General features: G+C 33.0%; 3 protein-coding genes across 6 annotated transcripts; 2 read left to right on the top strand and 1 right to left on the bottom strand.

Moving 5' to 3' along the window:
• Positions 1 to 5,306: 5,306 nt before the first annotated feature.
• On the top strand, positions 5,307 to 10,957 carry LOC148588031 (uncharacterized). 4 transcript variants are annotated; one of them, XM_088511718.1, is made up of 8 exons: positions 5,307 to 5,402; positions 5,527 to 5,616; positions 5,900 to 6,394; positions 6,602 to 6,751; positions 7,521 to 7,670; positions 9,688 to 10,100; positions 10,205 to 10,459; positions 10,620 to 10,718. In XM_088511718.1, exons 2-8 carry the CDS (start codon positions 5,559 to 5,561, stop codon positions 10,629 to 10,631), a joined length of 1,533 nt encoding a protein of 510 aa, XP_088367844.1. In that variant the 5' UTR covers positions 5,307 to 5,402; positions 5,527 to 5,558; the 3' UTR covers positions 10,632 to 10,718. The 4 variants fall into 4 exon arrangements, with proteins under 4 accessions (XP_088367844.1, XP_088367843.1, XP_088367837.1 ...); XM_088511717.1 differs by having other exon boundaries at positions 10,617 to 10,718; XM_088511711.1 differs by having other exon boundaries at positions 6,650 to 6,751; positions 10,205 to 10,957.
• A 2,736-nt stretch (positions 10,958 to 13,693) lies between these two features.
• On the bottom strand, positions 13,694 to 17,616 carry LOC132169321 (uncharacterized). The gene is made up of 5 exons (XM_088511674.1): positions 17,343 to 17,616; positions 16,158 to 16,551; positions 15,842 to 16,070; positions 14,539 to 15,054; positions 13,694 to 13,892 (listed from the first exon to the last, which is right to left on the bottom strand). Exons 1-5 carry the CDS (start codon positions 17,614 to 17,616, stop codon positions 13,755 to 13,757), a joined length of 1,551 nt encoding a protein of 516 aa, XP_088367800.1. The 3' UTR covers positions 13,694 to 13,754.
• A 3,298-nt stretch (positions 17,617 to 20,914) lies between these two features.
• Positions 20,915 to 22,406, top strand: OFP5 (ovate family protein 5). The gene has a single exon (XM_059579949.2). It carries the CDS (start codon positions 20,998 to 21,000, stop codon positions 22,312 to 22,314), a length of 1,317 nt encoding a protein of 438 aa, XP_059435932.2. The 5' UTR covers positions 20,915 to 20,997; the 3' UTR covers positions 22,315 to 22,406.
• Positions 22,407 to 22,408: the final 2 nt, after the last annotated feature.

Below are 22,408 nucleotides of genomic sequence, written 5' to 3'. Positions count from 1 at the left end.
TAAATGGGTGACATTGCAAACGTTAAAGTTGAATATATTAAATTTAGAGTTTTTGAACTCCAAGGAAATAATTGCAAAAATAATAAAAATTAAAAGGTGTTAAGTGAAATTTTTCTGAAACTAAAATGCTTTGTAAAAAGATAGATAAATGATATTTAGTATATTCTCATACGATTGTCATATAATTATGATGATGTGACAATTAATATCAACCATTAATTTTTATTTTTACAAATTTTTATTAGTCAAAATATTAATTTTCACTACCATATCATTATTATTATTGTATAAAAATTTATTAAATAGCATTCTAAAAAGAAAAAGTCAATCAATTGAACTAATAATATAGTTTTACTGTTTCAAAAAAGTATCTCGATCAATTGAAAATCACCCCTTGTGAAACAAATATCACTTATTCAAATTCTCAACCTCCTTTTTCACCCTTACGCCCACATGTGAAATAAAATAATGCAGTTGTATTGTACTACATGTTATTGCTCAGACTACATTCAGTGCATCAAATTAATTTCTGACCAATCTGTCAAAAAGTATCTCAATGAATTGAAAACCACGCCATATTTTTAACCTTTAAGCGGACATGTACTACATGTGCGGACATGTGATGTCAGCTTTAAGCGGACATGTTGCATCATATCATATGAAACTAAATTCTCAACCTCCTTTTTCAATCTTACGCCGACATGTCAAACAAAACAACGCAGTTGTGTTGTACTGCATTCTATTGCTCAGACAAAATTACATCCAACTTTCTTTGTTGCTCGAATAAAATAAAATAAAATAAAATAAATAATATAAAAAAAAAACAAATAAACAATTATATTTATTGATACTAATTTTTTTTTCTTATTCTTACCTTAGAGCATTCCTAATTCTGGACCGGGATAGCCGGCAATGGCCTCAAAATTACTCATCCCAAATTTTATAAATATGAATCATCCAATGTCATCTAAGAGCAGCCATTAAGCTACGTGTCTCACTATAAATAAATTAATAAAATATTATTTACATTTTAAAAAATAAATATAAAATAAAATAATAAACAAATAAAATATTATTTACACCGTCCTCCCTCCCAAAGCCCAGTCTTCGACGAACCCATCTTCAACACCGGCCCCGTAAACTCAATGCCGGCCATAACCGTCAACCCCGAGTCCGACATAAGATTGAAATGATTTAGCAATTTTAATTCCTTCGATTTCGTTTTATATCACAAATGATACCTCAATAATAGTTAAAAATGGAGATGTTATTTCCATCTAAATTTCATTCAAGAATTGACGATAATTTACGTCAACACCTTTACAAAATTGACATGTGTTCATATATATAATTAGAAATAAAAAAAAAATTAAAAATTAAAAAAAAAAATGGAAAAGGGGTGGCCTCATTTGGAGGTGGTTCGGCCCACCCCCAACTTCCAAAATGGAGGTGGTTTCGCCAAGGCTGTTGGGGGTGGCTCGAGTGGCCAAGCCAGCCCCGTTTCACTAAGATGGTTTTGGCTATTCTAGACCGGTCAGTTGGGGGGTGGCTGAACTATTCCCAAGTGTCAACTCTAATTTTTTTTTTTTTTTTTTTTTTTAATTGGCCTTTTGGGGTGGGTGGTTCAGCCACCTCAGATCGGCCCGTTTCCAAGCCAAACCGGGTGGCCGAACCATCCCCAAGAAATGCATTTTGCCTTTCCAATTTTTCTTTTTCTATTTAAATTTAATTTTTTAATATTTTTAATCATTTTAATTTAATATTTTAATTTATTTCTAATTAGTTATATGGACACGTGTTGATTTTTTAGGTGTGTTGACATGGATTTTCATTAATTTTTGGACGAAATTTAGGAGAATGTACTATTTTTATTTTTAACTATTATTGAGGTACCATCTGTGTATTATTTTTTTTAAGGATTAAATGCAATTTTAATCCTTGTTGTTAAGGACCTAAGGTCATAATCAAACAACTTTCTCAGTTTTAAAAAGTGTTACAACCGATATATGTAATTATTAAAAATATTAATTTGTTACTCCCTTCCAGTTGTTGTTCAAAATTTTAAAGAATCTCTAAGATAAATCGAGGGGTTGTTTGATTTTGGCCTTAAACACAAGTATTAAAATTGCATTTAACCCTATTTTTTAAAACAACAAAAAAGAAATTAATCCTTATTTCTTTCATCTGATTTTTAGTAAATAATATTTATCTAAAAGACTAGAACTATGAAAGTTGAAAACACATAAATTTTTTCATATAAAAAAAACACAAGAAAAAGCACATGAAGGAACCCTCTCCCTCTTCCTCCCCTAGTAGCAGTGATCAATGTCTTTTTTGTAGTCTCTGTGCTTGGTGGTTTTATTTTAGATTTAGATCTAGTTCTTAATACTCAGATATATTTGTCTCGGTTGGCTTCTCCGCTTTCCATTGCTTCTGCGCTAATCAACCAACAGATTTTTGCGTGCCGGAGCATGTTTTTCACGCGCCAAGTATTGTCTTCTCGGGGATGTCTGCAATGACGTACTCCACTACTTTTTTCTGGTGGTGTTTTGTTGTTATTAGTTTTTCGCTTTGATTTATTTTTTGTTCTTTTTGTGTTTTTGGGTTGAGGACGTGAGTTGACTCTTGACCTTTGGAGCGAGGAGGATTAGATCGGTGTGAAGAATTATCTCTCATGGTTGGAAAATAAGTTTTGGGATTTTGGGCTACCCATGTCTTAGATCTAAGTCTGCGCGGAGCAGATTTGTTTCATAACTGAAGTTGTACATGAGTTAACGGAATTTGATGTCATAGACAAGATTTGATTGTATGGATTTTTTGATTGTATTTATGACTTTGTAATTTTATAGCTTTTGGCTAGTTTTATCAGAGTTTTATGCTTGTGATGTAAGAGTTGTTATGCTTTTGACCTTATACCAATGAATTCTGAAATATTACCGTTAAAAAAGAAGAAGAAGGAAAGTCCATATATTCCTCAAACTATTATCCAATTGACAATGCCCATCCCAAATTACAAAAAAGTTGTCAATATTCCCAATAATGACGAAACTACCCTTAGTAAAATAAAAACAAAAAACACTAAAACTTCTACAAGAAAACCTAAAACTAAAAAAGATAAATATAAAATCCAATGGGTGGCTAAATTTTAATTTTTTTTTTAAATTCCTTTTTTATAAGAAAAAAATTTATATAAAATTCTATTTTTTCTTTGTTTATAAAAATTGAAAATTTTCGTTTTTTATTTTATTTTTTGTTATATATATATAAAAAATAAAAACTTTGTTTTTTTTTAAAAAAAAATTAAAAATTTCTTTTTTTAAACAAAAGCGTTTTTTTTTTTAAAAAAAAAAATTTATTAAAAATTATTATGTTTTATTTTTTTAATTTATAGGTGTATTTTTATCTTATTGAGAAATCTATAGGGACATTTTTATCTTTTTGCTGGCATTGTTGGGGACATTAACCATGTTTTGTAGTTTGAAGGACATTGTAACATTTGAAAATTTGAAAAATATTGTCAATTGATTGGTAGTTTGAGGGGTACGTGAACTATACCAAAAAAAAAAAAAAAAAAAATTTCTCATATATATTGTGAACTTTGGAACTAATACTTAGTGGGGATAAATGCATTTTTAGTTCTTTTGTTTGGGTTTTGACAAGTATCTAACTTTATAGATATAGATGTGAAGAGATAAATAATATATTAATGAGATGAATGTTGAATAGTACACGCTATATGTAGCGGTGTTTTATTCACAAATGTAATCACGTCAAGGGTGGCCGGGGGTGGCTGTGTGCCACCCCATGTCCACCTCTGGGGTGCCCCTCTAACATTTTTATTTTTAAAAAATTTTAAAGTTTTTTTTTTTTTTTTAGATTTATATTTTTAATATATTTATATATTTTTTTATTAAGAGTGACACGCATGATCATTTTATTAGTGCTGACGTGACACTTAACAGATCTATTAAATGTTTTAACGAAATTGGACTTCAATGACTAAATGGCTTTTTTTGAACATATCACATATACTTATGAGTTCACTTTGATAGTACAAGAAGTAATTTGTAATTTATGCAGCAATTTTCTAATTTTTTTTTAGGACCTAATCCCTATTCTTCTTCTTCTTCCTGTCTTCTTTCTCTTCTCTGCTTGCCCCTGTCTTCCCATCTTTCCTTGCCTCTTTTTTTGCAATTTTTGAAGTGTTGCATGTTTGTAAAATTTGAGTGTTTGTTCAGCATGAATATCGAGGTAGAGGATCGAAAATGAGGAATTGTTAAAGTTTATAGAGTTGGTGAAAACGTTAATTACATGGTGAGGTGTTAGATCGATAAGAGAGGGGGTGCTAGGAGAGGCTTCATTTGGAAAAAGGAAAAGAAAAGAAGAAATTCATGGTCACTTTATATGTAATCGTCAGCTCCTACCAAAGCATTGCTAGCGTAATATCGGAAGAAAAAATTTCTTCTATACTTATTTAATTATTATTATAAACAAGTTTATTACGAGAAGAAAACGACTTTAAAAAAGTAGTATGTACCCTACTAGCAATAATAGTGAATACTGTTTTGTTTTTGTCTCTATATGTAATGATGACTGAATAATGTACTCGACTAACAATAATGCAGTACTGCACGTGGATTCGACACGACATCACGTGTGTGTTTTACAAGACTTGTCTCTTTCGGGGCGGCTCAATATATTTGGGAGCTTTGGCAAAATTTCGAAGTTGAACTTTTTTTTTTTTTTTTAATATTTAAATATTAATTAAATAATATTTATTTTTATAATATTATAATATTTTTATAATGTTATTATTATTTTTATTTTCATTGCTGTTTCATGATTTTTAAGTTTAATTTTTAACTAATTGTCCAAAAAAATTGATGTGACATATTTGTTTTTTTAAGTTAATTGATCTTATTTACAATGAATTTATTATATTGGGACATTATTTTAGAGACCTTAAATTTTTATGGGAAAAAATTTTGGGCCTTATTTAAAAAAAAAATTAGACCTTAAGTTAAAATAAAAGTATAAAAATTTTTTAGGCCTTATTAAAATTTTTTTTGGGCCTTATTAAAAAATTTTTTAGGCCTTACTAATTGGGGGCCCTAGGCGACTGTCTCAGTGGCCTAACCATTGAGCCGACCCTGATCTCTTTTCAATTTTATTTTTTCTTAAATAAACAACTTTTTCCATTTTTTTCTTTTAGAAATTTTAAAAACTATTTTTACTCACCTCAAGACGCCATAAGAAAAGCTTTATCTAACATATCTATAAATGTAGCAGACTTTTTGGCCAAAACTCTTGCAAGCTGGTTGAGTATCAAAACACTCCCAGTTTCTTCCGACGACTGCTCAAAAGACTCTGAAGCTGAATCTGTACCGGCTAGAATTCGAATAGTAAGTAATGTTAATTGTTGTTATCCTCAAGACTTCAGATTTTTTCTCTTTCTCCTTACCATTATTCTTTTATTTTTAATTTTGTATCAATACTGATTCTCTTTTGTTCCATCAATTCCAACAGCAAGCTATCAAACAACCCAAGAAGACTCGGTGATGACAGACATAGTTGAGGATCCGGAGCCAGGCCCAAGCGAGCATCGTGCAAATGAAAGTAAAGTTCTCTCTTTTCTTCTTCCATGCAGTCACATCACAAATAAGTTTTATAATATCTTAGGGAAAAGTGTTCTGAATTATGTTTTCTGCCAAGCATATACATATGGACCAAGAAAGAACAATGAAGAAAAAGAAAAATTCAGTTATTGTAGATATGTACGAATAGAAGATTCCCCTTAAAATATATTTACTAATTGTTCCAGCTTCTTAGCACCTAAAATGGTATGATTTATCACAGAAATACTGCAGTTAATACCTACGCTACTTGGATAAATTTTCAGGTCCTTATTCAAAGAAAAGAGATTTGCTCTATCGAGCTGCACTAGAAGGTGATTGGCAACGTGCTAACAACGTACGTGCTGCTAAATGGGAACTTCCCCAGGAAATGGGTCCTCTCACTATATGGGAACTTCCCCTTACAAAGCAGAAAATGAATGCTCTTCAAGTTGCAGTTGCAGCAAAACAGACCGCTTTCGTAAAAGAACTGTTGACGTGTATGAATGAAAAGGAGTTAGAATTTCAAAACGTAAATGGAGATACCGGCCTAGCCCTTACTGCTCTGTCAGGAAATGTGAAAATTGCTAAGAAGATGGTGGAGAAGAACACTGGACTGCCAATGATCAAAAATAAGCAAGGACTTGTACCACTTCTCCTTGCAGCTATGCACAGACAAAGGGACATGGTGTCGTATCTATTTTATGTGACTAACTTCAAGGAATTGACGAGTGATCATCGGATTAAGCTCCTTATACATGTTATTTTCTACGATTTGTATGGTATGTCATACACTGACAATTAACGCATTGAAATTTCATAAGGTTACCGAATCATTCTACTTTGTGGCCTACTTTAACAATGAGTTTTAGGCATTTAGATAAGTAGGAGTTACCACTACTTCTAATGCAATATTATTGATCATGTAAGGATATTTGAACCAACCTTTGACATTGATCATTAAATTAATGTGTTGTTTTGGTGATCAGATATAGCACTGGAAATTCTGAAAATAGATTCATCATTAAAAATTGCAGCGGATGAAAATGGGAGTACAGCATTGGAACAGTTGGCATGGAAACCTTCTGCAATTGGAAGTAGAAGTCAGATGTCATTCTGGAAAAGATGCAGAGGCTACGGTTAGTTTGCCTCCAACCCAAACTCTCTTTCCTTTTATATATATATAGAAGTAATTATTTTTTTATAGCTAAGTTGGACTTGAGAAAGCGCATACGATTTCGACTAAGGGTCCGTTTGAAATTGCGGTTTCAATAAGTGGGATTTTAAAAATAACGTTTTTGAAATCGTTCCTTTTTAAAATTGCAAATGTGTTTGGTAAAACATGTTAAAAAGTACTTTTTTATTAAATATTTGTTATGCGAATTCATGATTTTAGTTTAAATTTGCACTTTTTTAAATAAGCACCCCTAGCGTACTTATTAAAATCGCAGATTTTTTACTATTTTAAATCAAGTGCTTTTTAAATCGCAATGCCAAACTTCTTACGTTTTGCGATATCTTTTAAAAACGCAGATTATTCTTGCGAAATCGAAATCCCAAACGCATCCTAAGTATAATAGTCATATGTAATAGGTCTCTCCTACCCTGCATTTTTTATTAGGAAAAAAATTATTAATTTTTATTCCATTAATCAAAATTTGATTACCAATTTACTCGATACTCGAACACTTTGAGGAAGTAGCATTGTTACTTGATCTCATCAAATCTTTAGATGACATGTAAATTGGTAAATCATTCTACTTTGTGGCCTACTTTAACAATGAGTTTTAGGCATTTAGATAAGTAGGAGTTACCACTACTTCTAATGCAATATTATTGATCATGTAAGGATATTTGAACCAACCTTTGACATTGATCATTAAATTAATGTGTTGTTTTGGTGATCAGATATAGCACTGGAAATTCTGAAAATAGATTCATCAAAAAAAATTGCAGCGGATGAAAATGGGAGTACAACATTGGAACAGCCGGCATGGAAACCTTCTGCAATTGGAAGTAGAAGTCAGATGTCATTCTGGAAAAGATGCATAGGCTACGGTTAGTTTGCCTCCAACCCAAACTCTCTTTCCTTTTATATATATATAAAAGTAATTATTTTTTTATAGCTAAGTTGGACTTGAGAAAGCGCATACGATTTCGACTAAGGGTCCGTTTGAAATTGCGGTTTCAATAAGTGGGATTTTAAAAATAGTGTTTTTGAAATCGTTCATTTTTAAAATTGCAAATGTGTTTGGTAAAACATGTTAAAAAATACTTTTTTATTAAATATTTGTTATGCGAATTCATGATTTTAGTTTAAATTTGCACTTTTTTAAATAAGTACCCCTAGCCTACTTATTAAAATCGCAGATTTTTTACTATTTTAAATCAAGTGCTTTTTAAATCGCAATGCCAAACTCCTTACGTTTTGCGATATCTTTTAAAAACGCAGATTATTCTTGCGAAATCGCAATCCCAAACGCATCCTAAGTATAATAGTCATATATAATAGGTCTCCTACCTTGCATTTTTTATTAGGAAAAAAATTATTAATTTTTATTCCATTAATCAAAATTTGATTACCAATTTACTCGATACTCGAACACTTTGAGGAAGTAGCATTGTTACTTGATCTCATCAAATCTTTAGATGACATGTACTTAAGTATTCTTATAAGATGTAATTATGAGATAAACCGTTTACTTGATATTATTCAAACTATTGTAGAACTTGTAACCGTTTACTTTACGGACACTAATAGCCTTTTTCCCAGTGGGTACAAGGAAGCATTTCTTTTATGAGAGGACTCTAGTTCTCTTTGTGTTCTCTTAAATGTGACTTGACTTTTAAAATTATCATTAAATTTGAGATGGTTTGATAGAGTTCCACCACAATAAAAAGTCTATTAGTGTTTTGTTATTTACTGCATCAAGGAGTCTATTAGTTGTTTTGTTATTTAATATCTAGAGAGTCCTAGTCCTGTGTTAGTGTTTGAGTCCTAAGTTAGTTAGAATCTTTAGTCCTATATCTTATTTTGTAATTCTTAGAGTATAAATAGGAGCTCATAACAATAGTTTCAATTATGGAAGATTAATAAACAAGTTGTGTTATTCTCCCGTCTTGAGTGAAGTTTGTGGTCTCTCTCTCCTAAGTCCTATCCGAAAGGAGCTAATATTATCCATATATTTCTGTCATTCAGTTGTGGCATTTTATCGTGATTATTATTGAATTTTGATCTATTGGTGATTTTAAAAGTCATGTTACATTTAGGAGGACTCTTGACCTTCTTATAGCATTACTCTTCTTTTTCCCTTAATTTTAAAAATACAGTTTTTGTAATAGTTCTTTTTGTTATTTAAGAATATGCTATTCATCAATTAGTAGGACATCTAATCCCAAAAGACTCCTAATTTGACTCCATTGATCTCACTGTGTTTTGATATTTGATTATGCAATGGAACTCTTGTGAAATAATAGTTAATTAATAGCTTTTCAAATTAAAATTCAATTAATGTCAAGGACTAATGGAAAAATTAAATCACTATTCATGTCAGAATAATATAGAATTCATTACAAACCCTATAGGCGTCTATCAGGATATAAAATAGAATGATATATAGAAAAATCAATATCTTGATCCCAAGAAATAATCTTGAAAAATCAACATCAAATCTAAATCAACATGGCATTCTTAAAATGTAAGAAGAGGCAAAACTCATTGCTTAGTTACAGAAGTACTTGTCTAGCCATTAAAAACAATAAGTTTATTGATGCTCAGAAAATTAAATAAAGTCGGTTTATTGATATTTTGCTTTATCTTAAAAATCAAAATCTAAATAATACATTTTTCCTAACGTTTTATATATTTGGAAACAGAATCAAAATCATAAGTGATATATAAGAGTAGAACTTGTGGCATTTGATATGCTTCAAAAGGTAAGAGATTAAAGTGTATGGATTATGCCAAGAGTACTACAAGACAAAACATTTAGTGCATTGCATTGTCTTCACTTTTTCAATGAAAATTAAAGTGTATGGATGCGGACTTTTTAATAGATTTTTTTCCTAATCCTAGGTTTTAAAGGGGTCTATCACAAATCTTTGATGCGGACGTTAGCCCATCAATTAGTTGAAGACATCTGGAAAGAGGTTCTAAAGTCGCCATTCGAAACTCGCAACTATAGCAAAACAATATTTACTGCTGCGAAGTTGGGGAACGTTGAATTTGTAACTATACTTCTACGCTATGAACCTGACCTCATATGGTTGCGTGATGAAAATGACCGAAATATATTTCATATTTCTGTCCTATATCGGCAAGAAAATATATTCAAGCTAATACATGAGATTGGCATTTACAAGAATCTGATTGGGTCCCAATTGGACAAAGACGGGAACAACATGCTACACTTAGTTGGAAATATGGCTCACTTAAATCCCCTATCAGGAGCAGCCCTTCTTATGCGACGAGAGTTAATATGGTATAAGGTGTGTTAATATTATTGCAGCTTCCTTTATTCTAGTTTCATATATATATATATATATATATTGGTAGCAAATTTATTGTTCAATTTACACATCGGTTATTGTAGGAGATTGAAAAGATTATGCCTCTTGCATTCTTGAACGCCAAGAATAAAGACGGAAAAACACCTAAAGATTTATTTACAGAAACACATCAAACGTTACAAACAAAGGGTGAAAAGTGGATGAGGGACACGGCAATGCATTTCATGCTTGTGGCAACCCTGGTTGCCACTGTGGTTTTCGCTGCAGCCTTCACTATACCGGGTGGCAATGATCAATCAAATGGAATTCCTATCTTTGTGGAACTTAATTGGTTTACGGTATTCTTCATATCAGATTCAATAGCATTTTTATCCTCTTCAACTTCGATATTAATTTTCTTGTCAATTCTCACGTCTCATTTCAAAGAACAAGATTTTGTCGATTCATTACCCAAAAGGTTAGTATTTGGACTAACCGCACTCTTCATCTCCATAGCAGGAATGGTTGTAGCCCTTGGTGCACCTTGCTTTTTGGTCTATCAACACAAAATGATAAGGCTTCCATTTGTTATAATTTCTTTGGCTGGTGTCCCAATTTCCACTTTTGTTCTGCTACAGTATAAACTTTTTGTTGATCTTATAATCAGCTCAAATTGCTTTTTTAGATTTGGTTTTCAGTCCCGTAAAACTTCATTTTTCTTGTCGATCCCCTCCAACAATTGATCAGGAGAAAGGAAGCCTAGGGAAAGAATGAGCAATTGGCTTGATTGTCGTCAATGTACCATTTAATAAGGACTTTCATTTGTCATGTGATGTACTCTAACTCTTTTTCACTAATCTCTCTTTCTTTACGTTTATTGTTTATTGTTTATTTATTTATTTTTAATTTCTCTTTAGGGTATTAAGATTGTCAATTTTTAGAAAAAAATCAAAACAGAAAAAGACATTGTAAACAGCTTATTTCTACTTAATTTTAGATTATATTATTTAATATTGCCTGTTTTTAAATATTTGTAGATAAATAAATAAAAAATCACATTTTCCATATCTTGATTCAACCTTAATTTTACATTCTTTTTATTGTTTGCCGTGTCTAATCCATTTCAAAAGAAATGCACAATTGACATCATTAGGCAGCCACGGGTATTGGGCTTACTCAAAACTAGTCAAAAGTTAAGAATCAATGTTACTTTTGAATTGGTTTGTGAAGAAATTTGTAAAGAAGTAAGAAAAAGTAAACCCTAAAGAGAAAAAAAAAAATAAAGAACTTAAACCATAGGAGGGGAATAAGATATTTAGCCATTTTTTTAATAGCATATGCTAGTTCGTATAAATTCAATTATATACATTGAAAAAACAAAGTTACCTTTTTTGGTACAATAGCATGGTAAATAGGTGTGGAACCAATTAAAGGATACAAAAGCTAATTAGCTAATAGGCGTGGAACCAATAGCTAGCTCATGACGTTATTAATTTTGAGAAATGCTTGACTTCATTAAAAAATCTATTTTTTGGTTATTTTAATCATAAGTGGCATGACCCATTTTAAAATTAATAGATTTTAAACAATAAATTAATAGATTTCTGGAAAATGTGTCTGCCACCTAGGATTAAAATGGCCAAAAGATGAACTTTTTAATGAAGCCAAGCATTTCTCATTAATTTTTGGCTCTAATTTATAACAATTTAAGTAGCGTGACCATGCATGAATTCAATCATATGACTTGTTAGAAATTACATTAACATGAATTCAATCATATATACTACTACAAGAAAAACAGTGATGAAATTATTTGTGATGACAAAAATAAATGGTCGCGAAAAGCTATCAATCACGACGACATTTTTCAAGTCGCTAATACTATGAAAAATATAGTAATTGTGGAAAATAAGACAAAACAATCACCCAATGCAAGGTACGTCCACAAACAGAAGCGATGAAGAAGAAATTTATTATCAAAGATAAAATATAAAATAGTGAAGAAAAAAAACCAAAGATTTAACGGAAAATTCTAATAAAATAGGGTAATTGAAATAAATTAAAAGTTCAATACCCTTAATTGAGAGTTTTTAAAGTTCGAAAGTACTTTCAAAACACACAGAAATTCATGAGGGTTTTGTGAAGTTTCTCCTATTTCTTATTTAAGTTTGATTGTAATCAAATCTCTCTATATTAAGGTTTTATTCTATTTTTTTTTGTAGGTTTATTCTCTTCTTTAGTTAATTTAGGTTTTCTTGTTCTCCACTTCTTGGCCTCTCCATAATTCGAGAGCATTGTAATACAGTTTAACATACTTCAATATGTTGACATTTGAGCATTTGTCGGTGTTTTTGCACGTGATGGAAATTTGGAGTTCATTAATTAAGCCCAGTCACTGGCCCGGTTTGTTGTGATGTACGGCCTAGATCATTGCCGATCCACGGCCCAACCCTTCACAAAACAGATCAACAAAGGCCATTTACAACAAAGTACAAACACTTAAAAAAGAGCAACACCCATCATCTAAAGAACAAGACCAAATTCTCACCATCCAAGTTTGAAGACAGTCTCAAATGCATGACCATTAATGGCGACATTAAAAATTTACTCTTTTCCACAGCAAAGTGCAAACCGATAGAGATGGAAAAGAAAAGACCAAACATGCATTTCCTGATCCGTGTTTGGTTGCCCAGAAAATTTTAGAATAGAGCAAACAAACCCAAACCAAAACCCAAAGTGAATTGTATAAAGCGTGAATCTTTATTATCTTTGCGAGAAACAAAATTCCCAAAAAACCCAAAGTCAACCCTTAAAAGAGAACAATCAAACCATTTACTGAGATGAGAGATTCAGAAGCTTGCAAGACACAAAACCTGAGGCCCGAAGCAGTAGGCAAAGGATGAATATTCAAATGAAAAAAATAAATTGGCGCTGCAGAACAAACTAGCGACTCTGACAATTGCCTAAATTACTATAGACCAGATAGTGCGTTTGAGATTACGATTTCGTAAGAATAATTTGCATTTTTAAAGATATCGCAAAATGTAAGGTATTTGACATTACGATTTTAAAAGCACTTAATCTAAAATAAAAAAATATAAAATAAAAATATAAAAATTTGCAATTTCTATAAGCAGGTTAGAAAGTACTTATTTGAAAAAGCACGAATTTAAACCAAAATTACTATTTTGCATAACAAATATTTGATAAAAAAAAATATTTTTTAACATGTTTTACCAAACGCCTTTATGATTTTAAAAAATATCGATTTTAAAAATACAAATTTTTAACAAGTTTTAAAAATACAAATTTAAAATCGCAATTATTGAAACTGCAATTCTAAACGGAACCTTAGTCTTTCTAAATTTAAGATGCATCACTACTTACTTTTTTAGTTCACATTGATTAATGGAACAGCACCCAGTTTAGTTCATTGCTAAAACCAAGAAAAATTATATTCATACGAGCAGTTGAGCTATATATCTTAAGCTCTTCAGCTCTGACAAAAATAAGAGGAAAAAAGAAAATCCAAGCTTTGAATTCTGCTGACTAGCCAAAAAAAAAATGACAATAATATAAAGAATCCTATCTCTGAAAATTCTACCCTTTGGGTAAAAGTTTCTTTATCCCTACAATCTTCGCTAGTGCACATTCTCAATGCCTTGATTGCTTAGGTACGAGGATGTCAAAGTCACTAACGTTCCATTCAGCAACATGGTCGGGGTCCTTAAATATTTCAGTTCCCAAATCAATAGACCTCCATTGCCTTTTAGCTGGTGGAGTTCCTGGATCCTGCAATCAAGTTTTTCCAGCTATTGTCAGCATCAAACCTCAGTTACCAGATAGATAAAATTTAGGGCTAATAATTTTTTTGGTAGTTGGGTTTTTAAGTTTTTTAATTTTTTTTCATAGCTTTTAAAACATGGCAAAACTAGTACTTCAGATTTTGAAAAAGACCGAATTACCATCTCCAATTTAAAAAATTCTATGAGGGTGGCTGAATCACCCTGGCCACTCCCAGTTTGACCTTAGGGGTGGCCAAGGCCGGTCTGGGAGTGGCCGAAACCACTCCCATGGCCCTTGGGGGTAGCCGAGCCACCCCTCAGACCGGCTTTGGGGGTGGCTGAGGTCAAACTAGGGGTGGCCGGCCATCCCCATAGAATTTTTCAAACTGGAGGTAGTAATTCGGTCTTTGCCAAAATCTGATGTACTAGTTTTGTTATGTTTTTAAACTTAGAGGAGAAAATTAAAAAACCTAAAAATCTAGGTACCAAAAAAGTTATTAACCCTAAAATTTAACATTACAATATCATTCACGTTCCGCTCAGCAAATTTTAACTAAAAGTCAAGTCATTTTTATTGTAACTATCTATTTTTCTAAAGTATTTTATGTTTTTTGTTTAGAAAAGAACAGAGGAGGACACAGAGAAAATCAAACCTGGTAGAAGTAAAGTGAATGAGACAACCTCCCAACATCAAGATCCCACGTCCTAGGATCCCCAATCCAACCCTCCCCCTGCTTTGTCGGGTAACCATATTCACCCCAAACAGGGTGTGGCAAAATCTGTAGTATCTCCTGAGGCTGAGGATTGCTATATGGATCACACAAACTGAAAGGCACCTCAAGCTGCTCTGCATTTCCTGGGGAGCAATACAAGTGATAGGCAGCGTAAGGGAAGCGGGCGGCATCAGTGCGGTGGACACGAGTCCCGTCAGGGAATGTGTGGTAAGGCGGGCAGAGCTTGAGGTTGTCTGCATTGCACCATGCACTTGTGTTTGGATTGATGACCATTTCACTGTATCTAGTGACATCTGTAGTCACATTGCCATCACAGGGCTGCCCATTGTTCTTCCAGCAGCTTCCCATGTCCATTAGGTAGAATTGGCTGCTAGGACCACCTCCTTTGATCACATTCAGGGTGAACCTTACTCTGAAGTTTGGCGATTCAGGAATCTGCACGGGTTAGAATATTAATTAATGACGAAAATTATAATTTTTTTATTAATTTAAACTTTTAGGATAATTAGTAATTTAATTTGATATTAGACACTAAAATCGACGGGAAACAACTGCATATGGGTTACTATAAAAAGTAACTCACAGTCCGACCAAAGGGATTTTTGGCCGTTGCTTAAAACTCTGACTCTAACCTGTTAGTAATTGGACTCCAATATACCCACAGTGAAGCTGGTCCATATAATACCAAGAGTTGTATCTCTTGGATATGTAACTTCTATAACCAAGAGTCGTGTCTCTTGGTTGGTTATAAATAACCCATGGTATAAAAGTTAAAACATCAGATTATTCATTCAATCATTTCAGAGTTAGAAATTCTGATTCTCTCTTAATTTTCTCTTTTATTCTCTATCAAATAGCATTTAGGTTGTGGGATGTGTGTTTTGTTCTTGTAATAAAATACTACCGTTGAGTTCTTTCAAATCTGTACGTGAGGGGCATCACTATACATTGTAAAACACTTACTAAAGATCCTTATTTGTGAGTTCTAGAAGAAATGTACCCACATAGAACTCTATGTTTTTATGTTAATGTTTTTTCCAACATGACCATTCCATTACTTTCATTCTCCAAACCCTTTATTGACTTAAGCATCAAAATTATTTCCCGTTGACATATTTTATTGCTTATCATTTTTTTCGTTTGCATGCGCAAATAGGTTGGTGTTAGACATGAGAAAATCTGTTCATATACCTACCAAGAAAGGAAGAGAAAGATTGCTTACAATTTTAGATATTCCTCGGGTTGGGTAATGGTAACCCCCTGAAAGTCCAAAGGTGGCATCAGATCTAAAGTAAAGCATCAACCAAGGATACTTTGTTGAAGTCCTCAAGACATGATGAAAAACCCAACTTCCTTTGCCAACTTCCTTTTCCCACGTCACTGAATGGTAAGATATGTTCCCCACCATACCTTTACTCAAATCTGCATCCAAGTCCCATGACCCATAAAACCTTAATAAAACATAAAAAAATGTTAGAATATTGAATTAAATAATTATATTTACCCTTTTTTTTTTATTAATTTAATGATTTAACAACCTTCCTGTAAGAGTAGTCCTGTTAGGCCCCTGCAATGTGGTATAGTCATGATAAATCCTTGGCTGGTTCATGCAACCTTTACCGAAGCAGGGGAACCCTTTGTCAGGGCCAAAAGGTCCAACTTTATGGCCATTTTTAGGGCATTTTGCTGCAAAAGTATCCATGTTGCCATTCTTGAGCATGATCATCCAAAACTGCCATGGATTTGGGGTGTCTTCAACTTGACATTTAGATCCAAGATAGAGTTCTTTCTCTGCAGCGTAAAGGTCTGCATTGGAAAGGGACTTTGGTTGCACTCCAAGAAATGGTTCTCCCACCCCTAGCTTGTTGTCTTTGTCTGTCACTCTGTGGACCAATACATAGGGAAGAGACTTGCAGAGCGAGCAGTCGTTTTCTATTCAGATAAATATAAATTAATTTCCAAAAAAAAAAAGAAATATCAGCTATAAATGTATATTGCATGTTCTAGACTTAGAATGCTGTGATTTCATAAACAAAAAGTATGATTTCAAATCACAGAAAATGCCTCGTTTGTAAGTGATTTTTTTGAAAAATGGGATTATAAAATGTACAAAAATCTATGTTTTTAAATTGCATGCAATTTAGTGCGTTTTTAAAAATGCGCAATTTTAAATGTCAAACTACAATTTTATCATACGCTTAACTACAGTTTTAAAAATTGCATTTTCAAATCGCACGTTTTAAAATCGCATTCCCAAACGAACCATCTCAAGGAAAAAAAAAAATTGTGAAAGATTAATGCTATTTAGTTGGCTATGATCCGACTGCCATACAACAATTATAAAACAAGGTCTTGTAAAAGAAAGAAAAATTAATGGTTAATTGTTACTAACACGTTATCTCAATTATATAACAGTTGTGTATAGCAATTCACTAAATATCATTTCTCGTCGCGAAAATTAAACTAAAATTGGCAATGCAGAATTTTATTGATGCTATTGTACTAAGAATTCAACACTCATAACACACAGCAGAATCAGAGCCATAATGTAAAAAAAATAAAAAACAATGATCAATGTAACTCTACTATCTCAAAACGAAAAAGCTTTTGGATGTCCCAAGAACAGAGAAATGAATTAAAAAAAAAAAAAAAAAACAGAGAGGCAATTTTCTTATACATCAATATTAAGGAAGAAAAACAGAGAGACGAATGGGGAAGTTCACCTGCTGCAGGCGGTGCAGAGGCCTTGTAAATGTCAAAGCAATCTGCAGCTCTGGGGCTGCCCATTTGAGGAACTTCTTCACCAACCTCATTGCATTGGTTCCATGACTCGATTGCCAACCGCAGCCCATCCCTTCTCATTCCCGGATCACCCACACCCGACACAAACTCACCATCATCATGAGTTTCTGCAGCAGAAAGGAAAACCAGTAGTTGCAGAACAAAAGCAAACAGAGGAAAAGCACGACATGGGTTTTTCCTGTGTTTAGGCGCCATTGATGACAACCAAGAAAGCTTCAAACATATTGCTTAGTTTGTGCCTAAAGTTTGCTATATAAGCATGGGAAATATTGGAAAAAGGTTGATGAACTTGAATGGAAATCTGACAAACAACTTTTTATAACACCTTTTTATTTTTTTATTTTTTATTTTTTATTTTTGGTTTTCTTATTCTTAGAATTGCTTTGTACGTAATTCATACTTTGCCATTGCATGGACCATACTCTTCCTTTTATATGCTTACTTTTGAGCTAATATTAGGCGTATAATTAACGTGCAGCATGCCATCATGCATTCAAGGTAATAATATTTAGTTAATAGAAAAAAAAATGTTATTAATATTTAGATATCCTTATTGTTTTGTTACTTTAATAAATTGGGTTAAAAGAATTTTCTTTAACTCATCTCCACGAAATAATTCAGTGTCCATGAAAGAAAAAATCCCTTGTTTTTTGTATAAATGTTTGAAGGCCAAAAAAAGATATAATTAATTATTTAGATACATCTTACAAGATTATGCATAATTAATGGATATGCTGTGAAGACAAGGATTTCAAATTTATTTTAAGGTCAAGATTTAAAATTGGTACATCTAATAATTTATATGATTTCACATTATTTAATTTTTTAAAAAAAACTAGCTAATATTAACTTCATATACACTGTTAGATGTATTAACTTTAAATCCTGACCATAAAATAAAGTCGATCCTATTTCATACTGCAGACGAGATTTTAGCATTTTTCACAATGATTTATTATGTGTTTAATATAGCGCTTGGAAGAAGATATTCATTCATTAAAATTGTAGCAACTTTCACCATTGTGATCATGGTTTAGGTTCAATAAGGTTTATATATAATAATTTAGGGAATGCCAAAAAGTTTTTATTCTTTTCTTTCCTCTATCTATGAACCTTTAACTTAATTAAGGTATCATATGCATTCTTAACCATTAGACAACAAGGTAATAATTAATAAGCATTGATGGAATCAGGAGCTGATCATGAAGGTCGTTGATTTTTGAAGTACGTAGTCTTTTCTAAAAAAATAAGGCTTGACCCCTCATTCATTCATGGCTTTCCGGAATAAAAAATTCTGGTTCCATCCCTCTACCAATAATTTGAATTCCATAAATAAATAAGTATTTTGGTATTGCAAAAGAAAAATTAAATTAGAATTTGAATGCTGGTAGTACACGCATGAGTATTATTTGGTATTATTTGGATTTGATAGGAGATCAAGAAGAATGACAACTTCAATAATAAACGTATATTAATTAAGTTCCGCTAATTAATTAAGTAAGATGAGTGAGTGATATGGCTAGGTTACCTATATTATGGGTTTGTGGGTCAATAAGTAATAGAAGATAACTTGAAGAGCAAGGTAGGTTTAGTCAAAGCAGGAGGAAGAGCACCATCCATGTTAGGAGGATCTGGTTTTGTTCTGGCAGATGTAACTGAAAATGGACCCCCCTTTGCATGCTTTCTTCTTCCATGGTCACAGGTTGGCCTACCCACTAACAAGCTAACTCTATCAGCAGGTTAAGTAGTGAGCACTGAGCAGCCTAGTTGATATGTCTTAATCAAACATAGCTCCAGGGTTTTTTTTTTTTTTTTTTTTTCATAGGGGATTTCTCTTGGGAAAGAATGTACTCCATCCTGCTATATTTAGTTAAGAATATTAATTAAATTGTTAAATTTATCATTTCTTAGTTCCTTAAATTTTGAAGACAACTAGTAATTTAATGGTCAAAAATTTCCTCCAAACTAGTCTGAAGAAAATATCCTTCAACCCATTTAAAATAGTATCAAGTGTCTATAAACATTTAAAAGGCACATTAAATTCTTAACGTCATTAATAGCAGTTTACTAACTTAGACAAAATTTAATGTGTATTTTAAATGTTTATAGACACTTGACACTATTTTAAATGGGTTAGAGGATATTTCCTTTAAACTAGTTTGGAAGAAATTTTTGTCCTAATTTAATATGGTATCAAACAAAGGTTATGAATTCAAACTCTGTCGTCATAGTTTACCTTTTATTTCAATTAAATATTTCATGTATTGGGCTTCACTTATTAAGGGAGAACATTAGAATATTAATTATATGATTAAATTCATCATTTTTTATCAATTTAAATTTTTGAAACAACTGGTAATTTAGACATAATCATAGGTTCCATAATCTTGATATCACTTGTTCAAATCCCGTCTCGATTTTTTTTTTTTTTTTTCTAAAAAAAGAAGTTTAGATCCAAGCAATTAGTAATTTTGAGTACCTTTTTTTAAAGAGAAAATATCAAATTATTCCCATGAGTTTTATCCCAGTGCAACCAAACTTCTCTACGAATCTGTTTGCCCTTGCAATTTTGCAAGTAAAAAGTGTAATTTTAAACAAAATCGCAGAGAATGTCTTGTTTGAAAACGGACAATTATAAAGATTCAACTGCAATTTTAACAAACATTTAACTACGTTTTAAAAACCCACGTTTTAGAATCACTATTTTAAATCACACACTTTCAAGCCGCAGTTAACGCCCCTAAATTCCGACCTTTATCCTTAATCCTACCAATTGAAGTAGCACTTCCTCCGGATATTTGGTACATGGTCCAATTTCAGGACCGACTTCTTTCCGGTCATGGGCTTAACATCCTCAACTTTGAGCCGAACAAGTTCAATTGAGCCCGGCCCAATAGCCATATTCCATTCAACCACTCTGGCCCACTGTACTACTCTTTGTCTCAAAAAAGAAAAAGTTACATAATCTAGAACCAACAAGAAAGCTAAGAAAAAGCAAAAGAAGCAACCCCACAGATTTTCTTCACAAAAAGACGACGACTAAAGAGATAACTCCCATTAAACGGTAAAACCCAGAAATAGATTTTCCTACTTCTAATAATTCTCTTTAAATCTACCAAGAAAAGAAAATTGTGTGCCGGGGGCTAACTGTCCAACGGTTACGACAAAGTTTTCCTCCCAACCGGGCGAGTCTATTAAATTGACGTATTTGCTTTTAAAGCACGTAATTCTCACGCGCATTCACCTTTCTTCTTGTCTCAATATATTTTGTTTTCATAATAATAAGAATAATTTATTTGGAACCTGTGGGAATGGAAAAGAGGTCCCCTGCTTGGCATAAACCTTTTTCAAGCCATAAAGTAGAAAAAGGTGGGCAAGTGGTCACAAGATGGGCGGGCCTTTCTTTTGAAAAAAACAGCAGATATCCAATAGGAAACCCACGTTCTTATTTATAACAGCCTAACCGTCCCTCTCTAACTGCTGCAACCCTCTCTCCATTACCATCTCTCCACTTCACTTCTTCTGCAGACTCCAAAACCTTAAACAAAAAGAAGACCACATTGTCAGCTGCAAACGATGAAGTTGGGAAGAAAGAAACCTCCTCCTCTGCCTTCTTCCTCGTCGTCTCGGCCTTCACTCATCTCTCATGTCTTCCCCGCTTCATGGCTTTCTAAGTTCAAGCACATGAGCATCAGCTCGCAACCAAACCCTGGAAAGGTAAAGCGAAAGGGTAAGCAGAATTCTCCCTCTATGGTGGGTTCAGTGCAGTGTGCTGGTGAGAATGGCGGCCGGTTTTATGGCGGGGATGATGATGGTGCTTTTTGGAGACTGTCGTTTGGAGAAGAGAGTGCTAATGGGGAGAAGATTGATAGAGGGGTTTTGAAATCGGTGTGGTATGAATCAGATACTGAGCTCGATTTTCCGTCTTCAAGGGGCTGTAGATCAAGTTGTCATAAGGTGGGGGAAGGAGAAGAGGCTAAGAAGTTCAATAAGATGGTCTTGGGTTTAAAGAAAGTGAGAGAACTGCCAAAAGATGTGGAGATTTCACTGGAAGTGGAAACAGAAACCAGAACACCGAGGAGGAGGGTTGACAGAGATGGGAAATTGAGGAAAATGGATCGGCGGGCGATGGAAGAGAAGCTGTTGGAATTAGGAGGAGGATCATATGTAGCAGAATGGGAGTCAGCAAAATCAGTAGAGAAAGAAGCATTGAAATGGGAAACACCAAGAACAATTTCGTCAACTAAGAGGGAGAAGTGCAAATTAGTAGCTTCTGGCTCAAGGAAACATTCTAAGAATGCTAGCCTAAGAACTATTGCAGATGATGGTATTTTTGCTACTCAGAACTTGGAAGAAACTGAGGGCCTCTCAACAGAAAATTTAGATTCAGAGTGGCAGAAGTTGAAAGAAATGAAAATTGAAGAGTTGAAGTCAAAAAGTGGGAAAGAGAGGAAATCTCTTCATGTAAGCAGGGATTCACAGAGAAGAAGAGCAAAGCAGCATTCCAAAGTCAGAATTAATTCTCCAAGAACCCCTTCCAAGGTTGAAACATGTAAAATAAAAGCGCTAGAAGACATTAGGAAATCAAAACTGAAGATGAAAAAGAAGGCAGAGGAGAGGCCAGCGGAGGAAACAGCAGGCTTGGATAGTTTCGCTATGGTGAAACGCTCGTTCAACCCACAGCAGGACTTCAGAGACTCAATGCTTGAGATGATTATGGAGAAAAGGATGAGCCGGCCAGAAGAGCTTGAAGAACTCCTGGCTTGTTATCTGACATTGAATGCTGACGAATATCATGACCTCATCATCAAGGTATTTCGGCAGGTGTGGTTCGACTTGAACAAGTCCTGTCTTAATACTGAATTACACACTGAAGATTGTTGCTATGACTAACTAATGTTTAGCTGATGATAGACAGACCTGTAATCATGTTGTAAATAGTTAACACTATTACTGCTATTACATTATGTTCCTAATTTGCAGAAAT

This window comes from Corylus avellana, chromosome 1 (assembly GCF_965113065.1).
Source record: "Corylus avellana chromosome 1, dhCorAvel1.hap1.2, whole genome shotgun sequence".
Lineage (NCBI taxonomy): Eukaryota > Viridiplantae > Streptophyta > Magnoliopsida > Fagales > Betulaceae > Corylus > Corylus avellana.
The sequence above is the reverse complement of the archived record's forward strand: the minus strand, read 5'-3'. Positions and strand labels throughout refer to the sequence as shown.